Source organism: Fusarium subglutinans (assembly GCF_013396075.1).
Source record: "Fusarium subglutinans strain NRRL 66333 chromosome Unknown NRRL66333_c0000016, whole genome shotgun sequence".
Taxonomy (NCBI): domain Eukaryota; kingdom Fungi; phylum Ascomycota; class Sordariomycetes; order Hypocreales; family Nectriaceae; genus Fusarium; species Fusarium subglutinans.
The window spans coordinates 152,118-172,542 of NW_023502079.1; the positions used below are offsets into that span (position 1 = coordinate 152,118).

Sequence of the window (20,425 nt, forward strand, 5' to 3'; positions counted from 1 at the left end):
TTTGCTTGTGTGGCACAATAACGAAGCTTGGTTGGATATGCATTTATGAGTTGTATTCTCAACACTTATTCTGTCCCTGAACTACCCCTCAAAAGGGGTCTCATAAGGCCTCTCAGCCTGTGGTGTGATGCGAGCAAGATGTCGTCGCTGACCAGATTGCCAGTCAACAATAGCAGTATGCTGAACGGATCTGTTATCCCAGACAACAACAGTCTTTTCCTGCCATCTCACCCGAGCGTGGAAGTCAGCACCCCATGCGATGTGTTCATACAAGAAGTTGAGAATCGCATCAGACTCTTCCTTCTTGAGGCCGACAATGCTTCGTGTGACTTTTGAGCGTTAGATGGTTTTTTCCAATCTTGCGTGAGGAAACTTACATTGAGGGTTGACATAGAGTGACTTCTCCCCTGTGACAGGGTGTGTTCGCACAATAGGGTGCTCATTAACAACCGGTTCACGTCTCTTGATACTCCCCTTCTTCACACTGGCATTAACCTGCTCGATTCCAGAATGCGTCGCCTTGAGTCCATGCAGCAACTTCTGAAATGTTGGCGACAACCTATTATACGCCTCAACAGTATTCGCAAAGAGAGTATCACCGCCAGTATCAGGGCTATCGAGGATATAGAGAAACGTCGTTCCAGGCGGCTGCTGCTCATACGAGACATCCGAATGCCACGCCACAGAGCTAACACGCGTCTTGAAGAACTCCTCGAACGACTTATCACCCGCGCTCCTATGTACGAGATGGATCTCCGGATGGCCCTCTGGAGAGCCCGAAGTAGGGTGAATATGATGACGGCCAAAGTAACCGCCGAACTTGAGGGCTTCGGAGATGGGGAGGTCGGCGAAGTCTTGGTTGCGGAAGGCGACGACTTTGCGCTCGGCGACGTAGCGAGCGAGTTCGTCTTTGCCGGCGTCGGAGAGACTGCTCAGTTGGACGCCTTCGATCTCAGTGCCGATTGTGGGGGTGAGGTGAGAGATCTTGGTGGTGGGTTTGAGGAGGTTGGGGAATGTTGGGTCTGCGTCTTTGCCGTGTTCGTAGTGCTCGAAGGGTTCGAGGGGAGGGTAGACTTGGTCTTTGTTCCATGTTGGGAGATAGTTTGGGTACTGAGATGTTGTTAGTATAGCGATTGTATGTAAGAGGGTGCGATATACCTTTGCGGCAGCGTGGCCGTCGATGCCTTTCTCTTCGGCTTCACGACGGTAGGCGACGGGAGATAATTCCTTGTAAACGCCCTCGACGTGGCCGGGGTAGAGCTTTACTTTCTGGGCTTCGGCTGTAGGAGCCTGAGTCTCAACAGCTGAGGGAGCCATCTTGAAGAGTTGCTATCAAATATTGTATAAGTCTTGGTACGGGATTAACGTACGTCAAACGTGTAGTTCACCTGGAACTCTACAGCCTTTATATACCACTCACTCCTCATCTGACAAATCCCATTCCCATCACATTCCCAACGCGGGGAAGTATGAATCCGCAATACAGAACTCGCCATGACGAGCAGTAATTGTCAACCATTGTCATCATCGCGCAAGCATCGCCTCTATTGCGTTGCTCAACGAGACGCGAATCAAATCACGCAACGGCCGAGAGGGACGGAGAGTGTAACATTGACATGTAGAGTAACTTGGCGATCTGTGAGTATTTATCACGGCGTTACAGCATGGTATTGCGCAATGTCGGATCTCGTAGTTGAGGCCTCGAGGGTGGTGGTGAGTTGGCGCAATTCCTGGGGATGGGTCACGCAATATGGCTATCACTTGGTGTTATCAAGACGGCGTATCGATGTCTCGGGTATCGGCAATAATTCTGTAGAAGTCCGAAATGCCTAGGGAATGATTCTTGAAGGTGTCGCGATTATATGTGGCTCAAAATTTGAGAGTTGCAGTTGTCTATGATATATCTATCGTCGGGAAATGACTATATAATAGTCTACCCCAGCAACTCGACTTCAACTATCGTACAAATGCCCCGTAACACTTCCAACTACCGAAACATGCCAAGTCCGAAGATTTCTCCAGAACAACGTCTAAACATTCTCGTTTTACCGCGTCTCGGTCGGTTCTCCCAGCGATTGGTCCCTATCGCGAGCACGTCATGCCTCTATTCTCATGAGATAGGACAAATCTCCGAACTCGACCAAGGCTAGTTCCAAAGTACCCCATCTTTCGTACTAATTGTAAGCTTAAATGTATTGACTTATCGAGCGTTGTTTATTGGTTCTTTGTTTGTGGCTAATGGTCTAAATCGAATCTCCAGGTTTAACGGGAGCTGTTGTAGCTTGATCGATTGTCCATGTTGGCCCAGAATCCCAGCGTCTTAGTTTGGCCTGGATGCCCTGGAGGCGTCGATTGACCCTGAATCGGCTGGTCATACCCAGAAAATGCACGTTCGCCGAGCCCTGAGGTGATTTTCGTAGTCCATCGCGACATTGATAACCCCCGTATCTTCTCAGAAGCATCCCAAGCGGCACGGGGGGCAAATACTTTAAAATTTTGGATCAATGTTTAAACGAATTAGACTTGGTAGGGGAACTGCCAGCCTTTATAAGTCCAGCCCTGCACCATCGAACATCATATCATTTCGACATCTCCGCGGCCATCCCTCTTACTCTCTTTCTCCGAGGACATACTTGCTCTCAGTTGCTACTAGTTCTCTCAACTGTTACTAGTGTCTTCCACTACGATCCAAAATGGCTGCTGTTGGAGACTCCAAAGGTGTCATTGGCAAGACTGACTCTGAGGATCGTCGTTTTGACAGTGGTGATGAGACTGCCAATTCCTCGCTTGAGCACCCTTTCTCGGATCCAGAGGTCGCGGATCGTTGGAGAAAAGTATATGAGAATGCACAGTATGAGAATCGACATCGGTTTGATCCAAGTTTCACTTGGACTGCTCAAGAGGAGAAGAAGCTTGTGAGAAAGGTACTTTGCTCTTCCGCAAGAGACTTACATCAAAGCCATTGTATTACCTTCTGAGGTCAGTTGACTAACCTACGTGCTCGTATCTAGATTGACTTCCGCATCTGTCTCTGGGCATGGGTCATGTTCCTTTCCCTAGACTTCCACCGACGGAATATCAACCGTGCTATTTCCGACAACATGGCAAGTTAATTCTCCGATGCATCTGGCGTGAAAACTTGACTAATAGTGTCTTCTAGTTGCCCGAAGTAGGCATGAACACTAACGATTTCAACTACGGCCAAACTGTAAGTCTACCCCTGCTCAGCTCCGCACTTCGACTGACCATTTAGATCTTCCTTGTGTCCTTCCTCTCAGCTGAACTCCCCAGTGGCTTGATTAGCAAGAAACTCGGTGCTGATAGATGGATCCCTTTCCTCATCTGCAGTTGGTCACTTGTTGCGGGATCTCAGGCTGCGCTGCATAGTAGGGGCGCTTACTTCGCTATCAAGGCTCTTCTGGGTCTTCTGATGGGTGGATTCATTCCGTATGTTGCCTACACCATGAAATGAGAACAGTTACTGACAGAGATAGTGATATTGTTCTTTGGCTTACTTACTTCTACAAGTCCAATGAACTTCCCATCAGATTGGCTTTCTTCTGGACTGCCCTGAGTACCAGCAACATTTTGGGGTCACTTCTTGCCGCTGGTATTCTCCAGATGCGAGGCGTCCTCGGTTGGGGCGGCTGGCGATGGCTGTAAGTACCAAGACTTGCCAACTTTGCAACCCTAAGCTTACATGACTCTTAGATTCCTCCTTGAAGCTATTGGCACTTTCATCATCGGTCTCTTCTCTTGGGTCCTCATGCCTCCCGGTCCCTGCCAAACAAAGAGTTGGTTCCGTGGCAAGGATGGCTGGTTCAATGAACGTGAAGAGTACATCATGGTGAACCGACTTCTTCGTGATGATCCTAGCAAGGGTGATATGAACAACAGGTACACTACCCCAAATCACCGGCTATGCTCACTGGCTAACATCATTCGCAGAGAAGCTGTCAATCTTCCCAAGCTCTGGAAAGCCGTCAAGGACTGGGAGCAGTGGCCGCTGTACATCATCGGTCTCATGGTTTACATCCCTCCCGCGCCCTTCAACACCTATCTCTCTTTCATTCTGCGCCAAATCGGCTTCTCCGTCTTCGAAGCCAATCTTCTCGCTATTCCATCTCAGTTCCTCTACGCTGTCAACCTACTCATCATCACCTGGCTCTCCGAGCGTGTCCAAGAACGAGGCATGTTGTCTTCCCTCTCCAACATCTGGATCTTCCCATGGGTTCTCGCCCTCGTCGTTCTTCCTGGCGATATCTCCCCCTGGGTTCGATACGCTCTCATCACAGGTCTTCTGAGTTACCCGTACTGCCATGCTATTCTCGTTGGATGGAACGCCAAGAACAGTAACAGTGTACGCACAAGAGCTATCAGCGCCGCTCTGTACAATATGTTCGTTCAGACTGGTAACATTGCTGCGTCTAACATCTTCCGCGAAGACGATCAGCCCCTGTACCGCCGCGGTAACAGAGTCATTCTTGGTATCACGTCTGCCAATATCGTCTTGTTTTATATCGTCAAGGCGTTTTATATCTGGAGGAACAAGGTCCGCGATGCTAGATGGAATGCTCTGACGAAGGAGCAGCAGCAGGATTACATTCTGAACACGACTGATGAGGGTCAGCAGCGTTTGGACTTTAGATTTGCTCACTAGAAAAGGCAATATTTATGTTGTCATGCGGTAGATCCCAGGAAGAGCTGTCTCTCATTGGAATGGAACTCAATAGACTGATTACATCTACTGGAGTGCACCATTATGGTGCCGCTGTTGTTTTGTCATTAGCACAGTTATACTGGTCAAGCCGTGTTGCCGTGTTGAGGCTGTAAGTGGTTCTGCATGCTTGCAATCTATTTGATATGTTTACTCGGGGACAAATTTCCTGAACATCCTCGGTACTGCTGATAACAAGCATGATAAAATTGTCAATTTCCCAACGTGATCAATCACTGAATCCCCATTTTCTATTCTCTTCTCTTCTAAATCTTAGCCTGCCTGGTCCTAAACTTAGGATAAACTATGCCTAAGCTTAGGAAACATTATAAATCTTAGTACACTATGATCATAAGTTATGCCTAAACTTAGGCTAACTTGGATCTCGAACCACAGCCCCCTCATTAGTGAGTGATCTTTGTTGGAGTAGGTATGGCGGTTCATGAATATCGCAAAACTCCTTCACTGTGAGATTAGCACCGAAGTGCCCCGCGGCTTGCTTGAATCAAGCTGCTCGGGAAAGATTGATAGCGTGTGACTCAGGGGCGATATGATCTGGGTTGATACATCGTCGCCAACTGCAACAGTGGGAGACCTGTGTTACACATGTAAGGAGGCCTTGCAGGTCGTTCCGGGTCAGATTGACTAATATGTAAAACCCTTTACGCTGCGCACGAGGCGCAGCATCCCGAAAGATCGAGAAGTTGATGTTATACATCGAAAAATAAAGCCCAGGTATTTCTCTTGTCTGCGTGCAGCATCATCTGCATCAGTTGTGTGAGGTTTGCTGACGGGAACACCTGGGAAACCCCAGAGAAACAATTCGCATTGTTAAAAACTGGTTGCATTCGAGTCAGGAATGACTCTTGTGTAGTACTGAATTTATGTAGGAACTGGGCATATGCTCGGTCTACCTTTTTGTGGCATTCTGTAGGCGAATGATTGTATGCTTCCTGAAGTAAGCGGGAAAGCTGGTTTCTGGTGCGCATTGTCCCAAAGCGCACGGGGGGGGGTAGGTAACGGTAGAGCCATTGGTAATGGGAATGCCCTACGTGATGGGAGTGCTCTGTGTGATGGGAACAGCGTTTGGCAGGGGAATGTCTTCGAGTTTTATGATATCTAAATTGTTAGCGATATAGGCTTGAGGTTGCTGATATCAGGGGTCATTCATTACCTTGGTCGTCGTCGATAATAATTGGATTGAACCATGCCCCTCTATTCATCTTGTTTGCCATCTTGACAATGCAGATGATGGCGGATGATGGAGGGGAAAAGAAAGAAAACAACAGACAGGCAAAGAGATATCCATGGCAGCAAGTCTGGGAAAGAGTGGCAGGCGGTTTCCCAGGGAAAGACCAAGCAAAGGAAGGAGGTAACATCTCCTGGATCAATTGATAAGGCACAAGGAATAAGTCAAAATAACACTACAGAGCAATAGAGGTCTTGAATAAACAGGTCACTTTATGGAAACATTATAATATGACTGGGAAAGTCTGTTCTCTTTAGGGATCTACCTTAGTACTAAGCCTGTAGTCAAGGCTCATTCTACTCATCCTTCGGAAACCTGAGGGGCCTGGCCAATTGTATCATAATCCTCCCAGCTAAGAGTGCGAGCCTCCTCGGCAGAAATAATCTGTGCCCATTGCTGCCCATTCATCACAGTAAGTGGCTTCCAAGGCTGACCCAAATGGGTCAGCTTGTCGGGGATGACTTGGATAGGTGCGAAGGACTCTGCAACTGTAATAGGCCGCTGGTGCAGAATAGCTAGTTCAGCAGAGGGCCGTTCTGGATTGGGATAACATTGCAGGGAACTGGAGTGATCAGCCTCCATACCCAAGGTACCTAAGGTAGTTAAGTCTCCTCCTGCTGAGCAACATGCAGAAAGGCATTATACCCGGAAAAGTTAAGCAGCATGTTCGTCATTGTCGGGGGTCTGGCCAATCTGATCAAAAGCGTCCCAGCCAAGCTGGCGGAGTGCATCCGCGGCAATGACCTGGGGCCATTTGCGTCCTTCGAAGATCACGGCTGGCTTCAACGGCTGACCTAGGTCAGTCAGCTTGTCCGCCACGACGCGAACCGGTAGGAATCCCTCAGGGGGCGCCAGGACTCGCTCATACTGGATGGCAAGTCCAGCAGAGTCCTCCCAGTCCTGTGACTTCATGAAGTTCGCCGTGTCTCTTGCGAGCACACGGGCGTCATTCGTGTTACTGAAGATCAACATACCGCTGATAGAGGTCACGTATGATGCCATAGCAGTCGAGTCAGGATAGGGAATCAGGAGCGGCATGTCGATCGAGAGAACAAGGGATTTGCCAATGCCCACTATGCGGGCAGAGGCTTTGACACTTTCCTCCGAAGGATGAAGAGAAGATGCCCAAACATCTGGCGACTGGTGCAAAGGACTCTGCAGGTTTAATCGGCCGCTGGTACTGAATAGTTAGGCCAGAAGTAGGCTGCCAGCCATGGCCTCTCATAGTAGATACTGTCTCTTTGGCAAATTGTCGCGTATCTGCCTCGTTGCCAAGGAGGCCGATGTCAGCAATGGAACTGACCTATGATGCAATTGCAGTTGAGTCGGGGTTAGGAATGCAACGCGGCATGTCGATAGACATGACAAAGGACTTGTGGACGCCCGCCAAGCGGGCAACGGCAGAAAGGGGCAGCGATGGGCTTATTTTCTTTCGGGGGGAAAGAAGGAGGGCACAGAATGTCTGGGCAGCTCTGTCTTCTAAGAAAACCATGGTTTCATCAGCAACAACCAGTGAAATAATAGCCTTACGGCTATTTCCAGTAGTGATCAACGATGAAGGGTGTGGCCGGCCAAGGTCTGGCGGTAACCTTGGTTTCCTCCCGAGCCGGGACCAGTGTCTTTATCGAACATGGTAAGGATTTCGTCATCAGAGTTGGGTTCGGTTTCAGTCTCCTGTCTCTTTCGGGTAGATGGAGATTGGGTAAGGTCAATCGGAATCTGGCTTGTCGTTAAACCGGGAGTTTCGAGCACTTCCACCAGAGCTATAGGCCGCGCGAATCGCAGACCCAAGCTGGGGGGACTCCGATTCACCAGCATGCTCTGCTACGATTATGTTAGGCTGGCAGTTAGTCCTTTGATATCCCCCATGGATGTGATGATAGACGCGGAATGACCAGAAGGGCGAGGTGTTGTAGTCGGTGCATTTAGTGCCCTCCAGGAGGTCTTCATCCGAGTCATGATCGGCTACCCTTCGCTTTACCATCGCCTCATCAGCAACAACGACAAGATATTAGATGTCCTTGCGACCATTACCGCATGGAATTGAGTCAGAAACGATGAATGGCCCCGCAGGGAAAGGTCGTGAAGTTGTTGGAATGCCATCTTGTGTCTGACCCTCAGGTTCCTCAAATTGAACTAGATCTTCATCCGAGTCTAGATCGATGACCTGAGGAGCCTTTCGCTTCTGGGCAGACGGTGACCCGGCGGTTAGGTCGATAGGAATCGGCGTGTCATCGAATCTGGGTGCGCCTCTGGCACTTCCGCTGCCACTTCCGCTGCGGCCAACGTGGGCAGCTCGAAGAACGGAGTCGATTGAGCTAGGCGCGAGTTCCGGGGATTGCTCGCCTACGATCATGTCTAGGCCTGTAGTCAGTCCTTTAGTTCCACCCATCGTTGTCAGGATGGAGTTTGCTTTCTGGCGCAACTCCGGGGTGACTGTCAAGAAGATTCTTGACAACCTCAGCCAAGACAAGCGCATTTTCGGCCGCGCCAATGGCATTCCGGGAACTTTGCCCTGCCTTTGCCTCTATATTTCCCTCGTAGTCTGCGAATACGCCCTCAGCAGGAGCCAACTGGCCACTTGAGTTGCGTGGGGCACGTCGTGAAGGTGCCATCTCTTCTGAGATTACTTCATGGCGAGGTTTGGTTTTCAGTTGACGTCGCTTGACGCTGAGGTGTGTGGGGGAAAATAATGTTAGGATCAGTATTCGCTTGGTTGAGTTGCAAAGATTGCCCGCCTAGCGGGGGGGTTGGGTAATAGCCGCCGGTAAATGCGTTTGAAGATCCTCCTGTAGGATTATACCCGTCTTGCCGGGCTTGGTTTTGGTATGACTTATGAAGCTCTGTGTTTCTCTGCGCCCACCCGTCGTATCGGTGGACTTTGTGGCTATTGACGAGCAGGTCTTCTCGACCGTAGAGCTGGATTGCACGAAGGTGTCCCTCATATGGGAGGGTGCCACCTGGTTTTGTAAGGGGCTCAGAGAATAACCGTCGGTATTCGATATTTTTACTCAGATGCTCGCTGTGGGAGCATGGGGAAAAATTGATAGTTGACATAGAGTGGCGCGACTGAGCAAGGTCTGAATAAGATCGTGGTGCAGCGGGGAAAAATGTAATGGGCGGAGAAAGATTCTAACAGAAAGAGATCGGAATGCAACAGAGAAAGATCGTAACATGAGGTCGTGAGGCGGCGGAAAGAGATCGTGACTTCAACGGACGGGAAGAGATCGTGATAGCGGAGGGATCGTATTGAGAAGAGCATATAATGCAATAGAGAAAGATTGTAACCTCAATGGGAAGGATGCTCGTGGGAGAGCGTAGTGAGACTTTTGACGAGATGGTTTTGAGGTTGAAGAGGGGAGTGAGGTTTGAAGAGGATGAGGAGATATTCCTACAGTTGATGGCGCACTTCCTGCACCCTGCAAGAAAACTTTGGACCTTGACCCTAAGGAATGAAAAGATTTAGACAAGTTAGCCTAAGTTTAGGGAAGTATTCACTAAGTTTATGTTAGCATCCTCTTCTAAAGTCTTGCATTTTCTTGATCCCTGAGGCTTACTAGCTGTGAATGAAGGAATATCCTGAGATGGTGAACTAGGAAAGTTCACGGCCATAGCGTTGTCGGGCGCGGAGATAGCCCTCATATGAGATTGTTCCGCCTGGCTTTGTAAGTGGCTCTGAAAAGAGACGTCGGTACTCCAAATCCTTGCGTGGATAGGTTATATCTTGACTTCAAGATCGCGATGGAGAGGCGGTAATATCTTGACTTCGGGATTGCGTAGGAAACTGTGACCTGGGGAGAGCGTGACGGAGAGACGGTAATACCTCGACTTCGAGATTGTAGGAGGCGAGAGCGCAATGGAGAGACGGTAACAGAGTAATATCGTGACATGGAGAGATCGTAACGGCGCAAGCGGAATGGTGTGAGAGCTGATAACAGCATAGCAGCGCGAGAATGAGAATATGATAGCGTAAATAGGCATTGGATGAGCCTCCAGTTGGGTTATAGCCGTCTTGACACGCGCGCCGGTTCTTGGAAGGCCTGATAGAGATCCAGCTCCCCACCTGTCGTATCGACGGACTTCATAACTACTGATACTGCACGAAGGGCCGATCGGAGAGTGTCAGGAGTAAGGCTCGGTGAGCTCTGTGGTGTGTCTCCTCCCTTGCAAGGGATTGCAGAGGTTGAAGGAGTTGAATGAATCGTGGAGAAAGGATTGCGAAGAGTGAAATTGGGTCCGACTTGGCTGGTTGAGAGTGAATTGCTGCATATAAAATGACAGATGAGCTGCCACTGCAAGGCAATACCAAACCCAACCCGCCAACCACACTAAAGAAAGCTCTCCAGATCTTTTCAATTAAACGTAAGAGGTTTATCTCGAGGAAGCTTTATCTTGGAGCAATTATCTAATAGTATTAAAGAGAGTCTAAGAATAAATCTAACCGTGAACTTGCACCACTTTGAATACCAAAACACTCCATCACATGGAATCCAAACTCATTCCAAACATAAAACATTAAACATTTCTCTCGTTGAGATTCGTAAGTCGTTCATAAGAACAGTTAAGTGCGTTGTGCCATCCTGTACTGTCCCAGTTCCAACACCCCTTTCGTCACCATGCCGATTTCAGTTTTGAGCTTAGAAGAGAGAGTTGATAAACTCCTTTGCACGCTTGTAAGATCCGTAAGATGAGTACTTCTTATAGTTGTAGCTTCCTAGAGGACGGTCAGAGTCACAGTCTCGGGAGTAAAGGAGGTTAACGAACCGTAGCTGGTGTATTTCTTAGGAGCAGGAGCAGGCTTCTTGGAAGGCTCAGCCTCAGGCTCACGCTTGTAGGAGCCATAAGAGCCGTATTTCTTGTAGTCGTAGCTTCCTGGAGGACTGTTAGGATCGTCGTCTCACAAGTGAACGTTTGGGTGAGAGGTTAGGGGTGAGAGGTTAGGGGTGAAGGGGCACAACGAACCATAGTTGGTATACTTCTTAGGAGCCGGAGCAGGCTCGGGCTTAGGCTTAGGCTTTGCGCCGTAGCTTCCGTAGCTAGGATAAGACTTCAGGTTCTCGCCAGCTCCCTTATAATCGCCATAAGTGGCATATCCAGGAGCAGCTTCGGCTTCAGGTGCAGCTTCAGGGGCAGCTTCGGGAGCAGCCTCACGCTTTTCAACCTCTTCACGCTTGTAAGAGCCATAAGAGCCGTATTTCTTGTAGTCGTAGCTTCCTGTCAGAGTGTCAGCATGTGAACTGCAGCTTGCTCAAGGAACTTCTCACCATAATCGGTATACTTCTTAGGAGCAGGAGCAGGAGCAGGAGCAGGAGCTGGAGCAGGAGCAGGAGCAGGAGCAGGCTTAGGCTTTGGCTTTGCACCATAGCTTCCGTAGCTAGGATAAGACTTCAGGTTTTCACCTGCGCCCTTATAGTCGCCGTAGGTAGCATATCCGGGTGCTGCTTCAGCTTCAGCTTCAGGGGCAGCAACCGGGGCCGCAATGGCACCGGCAGCGAGAGTGAGGAGTGTAACAGCGGTGAGCTTCATTTTGATGTCTGAAGAAGGATAGAAAGATGGTAGAGTGAAGATGCAGAGAAGAGGGTGGGTGCTGGGTAGTTAAGGCTGAAGAGGTGGGTGAGAAGGGTGGTGAGGAAACACTTCAGCTCAGGATGGGAGCTCCGACTTTATGGATAAGGATGGACGCCTCTTGGATGTACAGAAAAGTATCTCATGATCATCTTGATTACAGCTTAGCTTGGAGAAGCACACTGGAAGCTCATGGCTCCGAAAGTCTACCTCTCCAGATCCAGACTCGCTCCGCCAAGCGAAGCTCGACGATGGCGTCGGATCCTACGGCATTAGACAACTCATCAGCCTGCTCAGAGCCCAGACTAACGCCCGTGAAGTCTAAGCTCGAAAAGCAAAATCTCGTATCATTATCACAGCTAACTCATGCTTGCGAGTGGAGGGGATCACCATCCGGACGAGGCTCTCCATTGGACAATGCCAAGGCTGAGCCCTCATGTCTTCCCTCTCACGGTAACGATCGCGCAGTTTCCAAGGAGCGTTGCATCATTGAGTCCTACCCTAGCTTAGCAATCATGATGCCTCGTTAGCTCGATTGATGTACCAGCGTGGCTGGCTGCAGAGATACCCAAGAAAGCTACTTCTCGTGTAAGCCTCGTGGAGCTCTAGAACGAAGCTTACGGTCAGCTCAAAATCAGCAGGATTTACCTATCTAGGAAAAAAAGCCACGACCTGGGCAACTAGCACGATGATCAAGGCGTGTTAGTGAGCGGAGCTAATGCACGTTGGATAAAGAGTCTAGAGACGGAGATTCCTTCCAAGACATACTGTAAATAGCACAAGAAAGTTTATATTTCGTGTCAGTCTGTCAGACGTGCATGAGATCAATCTTCGGTTGGCCATTTTGGGATCAATGATGTAGTTGTTGGGCGGAAATGTCTCAAATTGATCTAAACCCTTGCTATACGATATGATCTACCCGTCCCAATTGCTTATCATGGGGTTCGATGTCGTCAATTAAAAAAAAAAAAAGGAAGCTTCGGCAATACGGGATAGAAGCGATCCACTTCGTATAGCTAAACCACCAAGACCAGCGTAACGTTGTGCCCAACCCCCTCATTCCCATCACGTCTTAGTAGCTAACAATTACTGCACAAGCTTAACTACCAAGCGCCATCTTTTTTCTTTAAAAAGTGCAGCCAAAATATTACAGCAGCGATTGTGGCTTTCTGCAGGGAGCATTGTTGGTCAGATTCACCTCAGCCTCACGGTTGTGGGAAGTTAAATTGGCCTCTACGACAAGAATTCATTCAATCGGCAAATACATAATCACCCTTACGTAGGGGATCCAAGCCACTCGGTCAAAATAACACATTAGCTTTTTCTCTCTTTCAGGCAGAATAGACTCTGTTTTTCCTGTAACCAATATCAACTCTCAATAAATAAGCCATTAAATATATGGTTTAATCCATGACGCGACCATCCTGATTCTTATAGGTACCTATATAATTAGACTGCTGTGTTCTCTTTAGTGTGACTGCAGCAGAAGACCAAACAACCCCCTGTCCTGCCTGAACACATCTCAGCCTTTCTTCACGAGCACGAGGTGCGCTATGTCGTTGTTGGTATGATCGCTTCTTGTCTGGGTGTCGGTGATTGGTGCCCGCCTCGTTTTCTCGTGTAAGTTGGGTTGGGTTGGCTCTATCGTGTATACAGTATCTCACTTTCTGCGTATGTCACTGCTTAGACTTAGACTAGCTCCAAAGCCTCTTCCTTCCGATGCCCATGTCTAGAACCTTTTGTGAGGGCTGTGATAACCACGGATTGCCTCATCTGGAGCATGAGAGTTTGCTAGACTGCGCCGGCTGAATCGGCAGCGTGCATTGAGTTGGCACTATGGGTGTCAGCCGCTCAATATCGTCATGTTAAGGGTCTCGAGAGTTCCCGTTCTAATTTTATCAGAACCTCGAGAGCTTTGGGCTATTTCCTCTTTCTCATTTCTGACTCTATTCTTGTCTTACTCAGATTCATCTCACCTTTAAACCCAAGTTCTTCATCAATTGACTCTTTCTCTCATTATTCACATCCTTCAATTGTTGTGTTGCAAATATGGCTCCCAAGCAAGAACAAGAATCTGCCCTCTTGAACCCTCTCGTCGATGGTCAAGATACCGACGAAGACTCAGAATCCTACCATTATGTCCCTCCTCGAAGACGGCGATGCTCTGCATGCAGATGCGTCGGATGGATCTTCACTTTGCTCTCAATTATCTTTATCTCAGCCCTTTCAGGTGCTTGGATCTCAATGGCATATCTCAACATTGACCAGACATGTGCTGCACACACATCAGCATGGTGTAAGTCCTCAACTCAATCCCAGCTAGGACCATGAACTGACTTCTCAATTGCAGCACCGGTTCTAAAGGACGTCGAGATAAAATACCACCAACAACCATTTGATGGAAACTTTATGGAGGAGAATGATTTCCGCAAGAATGGCTCTGCTAAAGTCGATGAAGCATGGGAATCACTTGGTGTTGACTGTATGTGTTTGCCTCTTGGACCAGCCTTTCTGGCATATCACTGACTTTACTCAGATCGACCTGGTGTCATCTCCTATGAAGACGGAATCGCCAGTGGCCTCACTGATGCCCATGTCCAAGTCAGTCCTGAGCATGGCGGCGGTTTCATCGTCAACGTTGAGGGCATGCACCACCTTCACTGTCTGGTACGAACTCAATTGTAAGAGTAAATAATACTGTGACTAACATCTTCACAGAATCTTGTCCGCAAATCCCTCTACTTCAATTACGACCACTACAAGGCCCTCGGCGGACATGCCTTCAAGAACGACGGCGAGGTCTTCCGCCTGCACGTCAGTAAGTCACACTATCGCTCTTCATCAATATCGTTCAAGACTGACCTCTACAGCTCACTGCCTTGACACAATTCGCCAAGTCCTCATGTGCAACGTCGATACTGGTGTTCTCGGACAAGTCTGGTACGATAGGAAGAACCCCAGCGCGTTCCCCGACTTCAACACCAAGCACACTTGCAAGAACTACGAAGATATTAAGAAGTGGTCAGAGAAGCTTCAGGTGAGCATCCCCTAACTTGAGTCTGACCAGAATGCTAATGAACCTTGACTCAGGCTCCTCCTGCTGGCACACTGCCCCCAGACTTCCTCGCCAACCCACACCCTGAGCATGTTCTTGAGTTCACACCATAATGACACACAATTCCTCAATAATACAAGGTTTATGACTTCTAAAGACGATAATGCAAGTGCGGTAATGTTTTTGGGTTGCATGTAGATAGGTATATGGCATATACACCAAGCAGGCTCCAACGCCACCAATATTATAATGCCTTCCTTCATACAGCTGCTCCGACATCTCTATACAGAAGCTCTCCAAATTCTCACTGCCTCTTTCAAGGTTTGAACATAGCAGCCTTATTATTTCAGCCTTAAAGATCGAGTGGCTTCCCGGCTGCCCGGTCAACATGTCTCAGTTCGTATAGGGCTGTAGTAAACTTCGCTCATTCTACATCCGGGCGGAACTATCAACATGGGGAATCTCAGCCGCACGAAATAAATGCGCTTATAGAGATGCATATTTTAGGAAACGGCTAATCCAGCCGCCCAGCCGTTTGGCCGGAAACGGTTCATCAACGTGGTGGCAGTCAGCATTCCAGTCCAAGGCCAGCATCGCCACGAAATAGCAGACATTCACATAAATTAACCAAGAATACGAGAGTAAGTTACTTGTTATTGGTGTGGCAGAGCCTGCTAAATGAGTGACCTTGCAGCTTCCTCCAGACCATAAGAGAGTGTATCAGATATGTAACTGTACTAGGTCAAACCATATTCCTTCGTATCATCCCAAGGTTCAATCAAGCCTTGACCTCAGCCTGAAGACGGTGAAAGCCACCAGAAGCAGCGACATCCTTCTGGAGCTGAGCAATGCGCTTCTGATCTCCTGTAGGGTCGCTAGACTCTCCAGAAAGAGTCCACTCGAGGTACGAGTTGGTGTAGTTGGGCTCGAAGCTCTCATCAAGAACACCCAGACGCTTGCCGTACTTGGTGACCTTCTCCCAGTCACGCTTGACATTCTTGAGATCCTTGCTGAAGTAGGCAAAGCTGCGCTCAAAGATCTTGCGGTTGAGCGCGGTGCCCATGACGGGCTTGAAGTCGACGTACTCGGCCCAGGCCTTCTCGGGCTCAGCGAGGACAAAGTCGGTGGCCTTCTTCACAGCGCGGAGGAACGAGCGGACCTTCTCGGGGTTCTCGGCAAGGAACTTCTCGTTGCCGATGTAGAGGATGGTGCAGAAGCAACAGCAGCCAAGCTCGGCGAGTTCGTCGATGCGAAGCATCTGAACGTCGTCCTTGGGACGGCCCTGGGCAGAGAGCCACTCCTCGAGCTCAACCATCTGGACGTTCTCCAGACCAATACCGGCGTCGATCTCGCCCTTGATGATGGCCTTGGAGACGTTCATACCACAGCGCACGGCGGTGTAGTCATCAGGAGTCATGCCGTAGTGCGAGGTGAGCTCGTCAATCTGGATCTTGCCAAATTCACCGACATAGCCGATGCGCTTGCCCTTGAGGGTGCGGAAGTCGGTGGTGATACCAGAGTCCTTGAGGTAGACGACGCCAGTGAATGGCTCGTCGAGAAGACTACCGATGGACTGGACGGGGAAGTTTCGAGCCTTGGCAGCCAGAGTGTGAATCATAGCCTTGAATCCAAGATCGACCTTGCCAGTACCAATGATCTCAGTGACATCCTGGGTTGTCAGCATCTTGATCGTCATCCATCATAGAACGAGCACTTACACTAGGATCGTTGGGCTCAAGAAGAGCAACCTTGATTCCCTCCTCCTTAAAGTATCCCTTGGCCTGAGCTAGGTACAGCGGCGCATGGTAAGGCGTAGCGTGCCTAACAACAGTCAACACAAGTTCATTACTAGAGCAAGTCAGTTGTACCAGTTGGTGAGGAAAGTGATCTTATCAGTCGACATGATGAGAGATCAAGTGGTGTACTGTTAGGGTTAGTTTCCCGGTCACCCGGAGCAAAGGGGGGGATGTCAAGAAGCATGTCCTTTCGCTGGTATTATCCAGATCAAGTTCGCCGGTATTTCTCAGATCAACTGCCCTGCTCGGCCCGTCCTCACTCACAATGCACGGCCATCACCATGGAAGGTGGATGAGACGTGCTGTGAGATGAGGGGAGGTACAGAGCATAGAGGCAGTTGAACACCCGGATGCGTTCTTTTAAACGTTACCTTGATACATGGTAATAATTGCGAAGAGAGCCATTGCTCCTTAGTCATGCGTTGTCACATCGTACCGAAAGTTTTGTGAGTCGTGGGTTAAACAAAGTTACTGATTGAGACAAAATAACTGTCAGAAAATTGAGTTGAAGAACAAGAGTTGAGAAAGGCAGAGGATACGTCTTGATATATGAATACCTCAACAACCCCTCAGCGGGGTTGATGCATCCTGCACGGCCTCAACGTCATTGTAATGTGGGCATATGTACGGAAATAAGGGTCTTATTGGCTATCAATTATCAATGGTGAGTGGTAATGTAACAATAAATGGCTCAGTTTTGGTGATAAAGGCTTCAAGAGCGCTTCACGGCTCGGCTTAACATGTCGAGTCGTGGGGCATCCTGCAGTAGGGTCAACTCTATGCAGACTGTGAACATGATATGACACCGGATCATAAAGAAAGTGACCCATAAAGCTGAACAAAGGAATTGAGAAAAGGAGTAACCATGAAACAAATCGTATCACAACTTGAGCTGTTTGCTATTCCCATCATAATCTTGAAAATGTCCCGGTAGGGCTTCAGTTCAGGGTAGCCTCATCAAGGTCCACAACTTGAATCTCACGATACTTGCACTCGATCGTGATGCAATTAGACCGAGACTGGAAGCTCGAGTCAACCAACAACAAGGTGCATATGTCCCAAGATATCGGTTAGAGAACTTCCAATGGCTTTGCAGATGATCTGACGATATGTTGGGACATGTGCCAACTCGACAGACCCTGTCATTTCGATAGCATGATGCTCATTATAGCCGCCGGCAATTCGGCGTGCTTCGAGAAACTGCCGTCTACTCTACACGGCTCAGGAGATACTTGCCGATGGAGATTGAATAAAGTTCTTCGGCAAAACATGTTTCCGGGTTAGAAATGTCGATTGTGATTTCACATATGAAACAGTTGTGATGAGCTTCTTTCAACATGCGTCCATCCAAGTACATGCTCGACTGAGAAGACATGGAGCTGCTTGACAATGCCTGAGCAGTAGCATTGAGCAATTTGAACATATCAACTGACAGCAACATACATAACAACTAGGAGAAAGCCTTCGGATTCAATTCACACGAAATTCTTCATTTCCAAGGCCAACCCCATTGGCCCCTCTTCAAAGCTTACAGCTCCGTGCCCTCGGCCGGGCGCCCGCATGTTCTACTGCCGTGTCGACAGGGCTGAAGAGCCTCTCACAAAAATTCCCAACACATAAGAAATTCTAGATGCAATAGCTTGTCGCAAACTACATCTCCCTAATTGGCTCGGATCTAGACCCGGAGCTGGGGCAGAGCTCTCCCCTGAGAACGAGCTGAGACCGTGGGATCTCGGTGTCCCGAATAGGAAACACAAGGATCACAATATCGCGGGTTGCTTGGCCCGTTGCATCTTCGGTGTCGAAAAGCGTAGGTCTTCACGTGGGACCTTGTCCTATCGTTTTGACGCCCAACATGTTTGAGACAGATCTGAGGTCGGTAGCTCCTAAATTAGGCGACCGAGATGTGCGTCTCTCACCGAGAGCTGTATGTACGTAAGAAAGTTCCTGCAAAAGCTTCATCCCGCGCGGTGTAAGACATTGAATTTGATTTGGACTTCTCCGGACAGGGAAGAGCCTGGTATACTGAGGCCTGCTTGGCCTAGGATGATGCCGTAACCGTGCCAGTTTATTGATACGGGCACACGAGCACTTTCCATTCTTTGAACCTTGGATGCGACGCCAAACAGTAACATTTCAAGCTGTTCACGGACCATGAGTTAAAGTTCCATTACGCCCAGGTCAACCGAGAAAATGATTGGCGGTTGGGAGGAGCTGCAAACGACAAGTCGCGTGTAAGCGGGCGATGCACATTCTACAGCAGCATACCATTGAATAATCTCAAAGCATCTAGATATAGCAACAAAGTGAAGAATGCGGTGACAGTGACTCTTAGGTGAGGCTGATATTGAGGCTGGAGTGAGACGAGACAAGTCTCGTAAGCAGCGATGACGTCGATCGGATTTTCAAATGGTGCGTTGCAGCAGAGGAAAACCCCGTGATGACCGGGAATAGCGGACGATGGAGATATTGAATTGGTAATATCCACGGAGGCATAAGATCGGATTAGAATCTTGCGATATTCCGTTACCAACACAAGAAAAAAACAAGAACTATTTGACGCCGGTATCATAAGAGCGACGCCGGGAGATATCCGATACAGCCGTAATTACGGCCGGGTCGGTGGTTCGGTCGAGTCCGGCCGTCATGCTTCCGCCACTTAACTACATTCAATCGGCAAATATATAATCACCCTTACGTAGGGGATCCAAACATCCAGACCATTTCAGTTCAGCTCACTAAAGTTTTATGCGAAAGCACCACCAAAGCTTATGAGGCCCTAACAAAATGTAACTCAAGAAAGTCTGAATCAAAGAGACATCAGTTGGTGTTAACATCGTTGTGGTATTAAATCATGCACTTTTGCAATGCAGGATAAAAAAGAAGGATGCGATGATGCAGAATTGATCATCATTTCAGGGACTTGTTGTACATGCACAAGGGCCCCCCCGACTGTGCCGAATCCGCCAAGCTATGATGATGATCACTGTGGCGGCAATGGTTCAGGGCTGGCTTGGTACAAGTGTTGAGGCAGGGGAACAAAATAAATCGCTCAGTATCTCATTGGAGGACCAAGTTCTACCAGAAACAGCCCTGACTTGAGCTGCGCATCATTGGTTGTACTTCGTGGGGAAACCCAAAAGCTACAGGTTGACGTTTGTCTCTTTGAGACGTCTGGATGCTGGTTTCAAGACGTTTCACGAGGTGAAGATCTGAATATCAGATGCGGTATGCATGCATATTGAATATGCGTATGTATACGTATTTGTGCTACGTGGATGTTTGACCTCGAGCATGACAGATCGACGCCGTGTCTCACCCGTGCCTTCTTAAACGCCATGACCACGCACAACACAGTTTCTTTTTTTTCATTTTATAATATCACAAAGTTTCAAAACACAGCGCGTCTTTGTTCCAGATAAATCACGAGCCAAAAATATGCTGTGTTGTCGTTTTACCCCTCAATAGCTGATGCGTCGCTCAAGCGATCAACACACCAACCTAGTTTTTAGCTGGCATCAAACGAGCACCGGCGCGTTCAGATCCAAGGTGAGCAGCGGTCTGTGGTTTAAAAAGGGTCCAAGATACTACGAGCTCATTGGTTTCCATATGAGCTTTACATCCACTCGTTTACAACAGCAGCACACCATTCACTGATCTACAGCAGAAATGTGCCTTGAGGCTTGCGCGGTAGCCCACGAATATCATTACATTTTGAGGCAGGAAACTCTAAGTTTGATCTCCGCTGCGTGGATGATCCTGGGGTAAAACAGACAAAGAAAGAGGCGACATGTTTGCGTATGTATGGTCATTGTTGTATAACGCATAAAATAATGAAGTCGTTCAGCAACGTTGCCTGATGCTGTCATCATATTTCAAGCTGTTGCTGTCGCGTCTGGAGATGCGCCCCGACCAGGGGGATACCTTGCACAAAGGACGTGCGTCTCCGTCATCGTCTTCCCCAAAAGAGGGTGAGATTGGTCGAGAGAGTGGGTGTGGCTTGGAGACACCATGTGGCTCGAGGGCTTCGAGGGTTCTAGGCC

General features: G+C 48.7%; 7 protein-coding genes across 7 annotated transcripts; 2 read left to right on the top strand and 5 right to left on the bottom strand.

Annotated features, from left to right (window-relative positions):
- Window positions 1-81: 81 nt before the first annotated feature.
- FSUBG_1866 (family Taurine catabolism dioxygenase) lies at window positions 82-1,317 on the bottom strand (the record flags this gene model as incomplete). The annotated part of the gene is made up of 3 exons (XM_036679577.1): window positions 82-329; window positions 378-1,110; window positions 1,159-1,317. 3 exons carry the CDS (start codon window positions 1,315-1,317, stop codon window positions 82-84), a joined length of 1,140 nt encoding a protein of 379 aa, XP_036542509.1.
- A 1,376-nt stretch (window positions 1,318-2,693) lies between these two features.
- Window positions 2,694-4,660, top strand: FSUBG_1867 (permease; the record flags this gene model as incomplete). Its single annotated transcript, XM_036679578.1, has 6 exons — window positions 2,694-2,924; window positions 3,161-3,208; window positions 3,254-3,447; window positions 3,495-3,659; window positions 3,712-3,897; window positions 3,949-4,660. The coding sequence occupies 6 exons, from the start codon at window positions 2,694-2,696 to the stop codon at window positions 4,658-4,660; spliced, it is 1,536 nt and encodes a 511-aa protein (XP_036542510.1).
- A 1,960-nt stretch (window positions 4,661-6,620) lies between these two features.
- FSUBG_1868 (uncharacterized protein) lies at window positions 6,621-7,784 on the bottom strand (the record flags this gene model as incomplete). The annotated part of the gene is made up of 2 exons (XM_036679579.1): window positions 6,621-7,099; window positions 7,556-7,784. The coding sequence occupies 2 exons, from the start codon at window positions 7,782-7,784 to the stop codon at window positions 6,621-6,623; spliced, it is 708 nt and encodes a 235-aa protein (XP_036542511.1).
- Window positions 7,785-7,977: 193 nt separating this feature from the next.
- FSUBG_1869 (uncharacterized protein) lies at window positions 7,978-8,581 on the bottom strand (the record flags this gene model as incomplete). Its single annotated transcript, XM_036679580.1, has 2 exons — window positions 7,978-8,330; window positions 8,404-8,581. 2 exons carry the CDS (start codon window positions 8,579-8,581, stop codon window positions 7,978-7,980), a joined length of 531 nt encoding a protein of 176 aa, XP_036542512.1.
- Window positions 8,582-10,603: 2,022 nt separating this feature from the next.
- FSUBG_1870 (uncharacterized protein) lies at window positions 10,604-11,492 on the bottom strand (the record flags this gene model as incomplete). The annotated part of the gene is made up of 4 exons (XM_036679582.1): window positions 10,604-10,680; window positions 10,731-10,838; window positions 10,929-11,180; window positions 11,231-11,492. The coding sequence occupies 4 exons, from the start codon at window positions 11,490-11,492 to the stop codon at window positions 10,604-10,606; spliced, it is 699 nt and encodes a 232-aa protein (XP_036542513.1).
- Window positions 11,493-13,580: 2,088 nt separating this feature from the next.
- FSUBG_1871 (uncharacterized protein) lies at window positions 13,581-14,699 on the top strand (the record flags this gene model as incomplete). Its single annotated transcript, XM_036679583.1, has 6 exons — window positions 13,581-13,827; window positions 13,882-14,013; window positions 14,068-14,198; window positions 14,250-14,349; window positions 14,402-14,568; window positions 14,622-14,699. The coding sequence occupies 6 exons, from the start codon at window positions 13,581-13,583 to the stop codon at window positions 14,697-14,699; spliced, it is 855 nt and encodes a 284-aa protein (XP_036542514.1).
- A 665-nt stretch (window positions 14,700-15,364) lies between these two features.
- On the bottom strand, window positions 15,365-16,489 carry FSUBG_1872 (NMT1; the record flags this gene model as incomplete). The annotated part of the gene is made up of 3 exons (XM_036679584.1): window positions 15,365-16,255; window positions 16,305-16,407; window positions 16,455-16,489. The coding sequence occupies 3 exons, from the start codon at window positions 16,487-16,489 to the stop codon at window positions 15,365-15,367; spliced, it is 1,029 nt and encodes a 342-aa protein (XP_036542515.1).
- Between the last annotated feature and the right edge of the window lie 3,936 nt (window positions 16,490-20,425).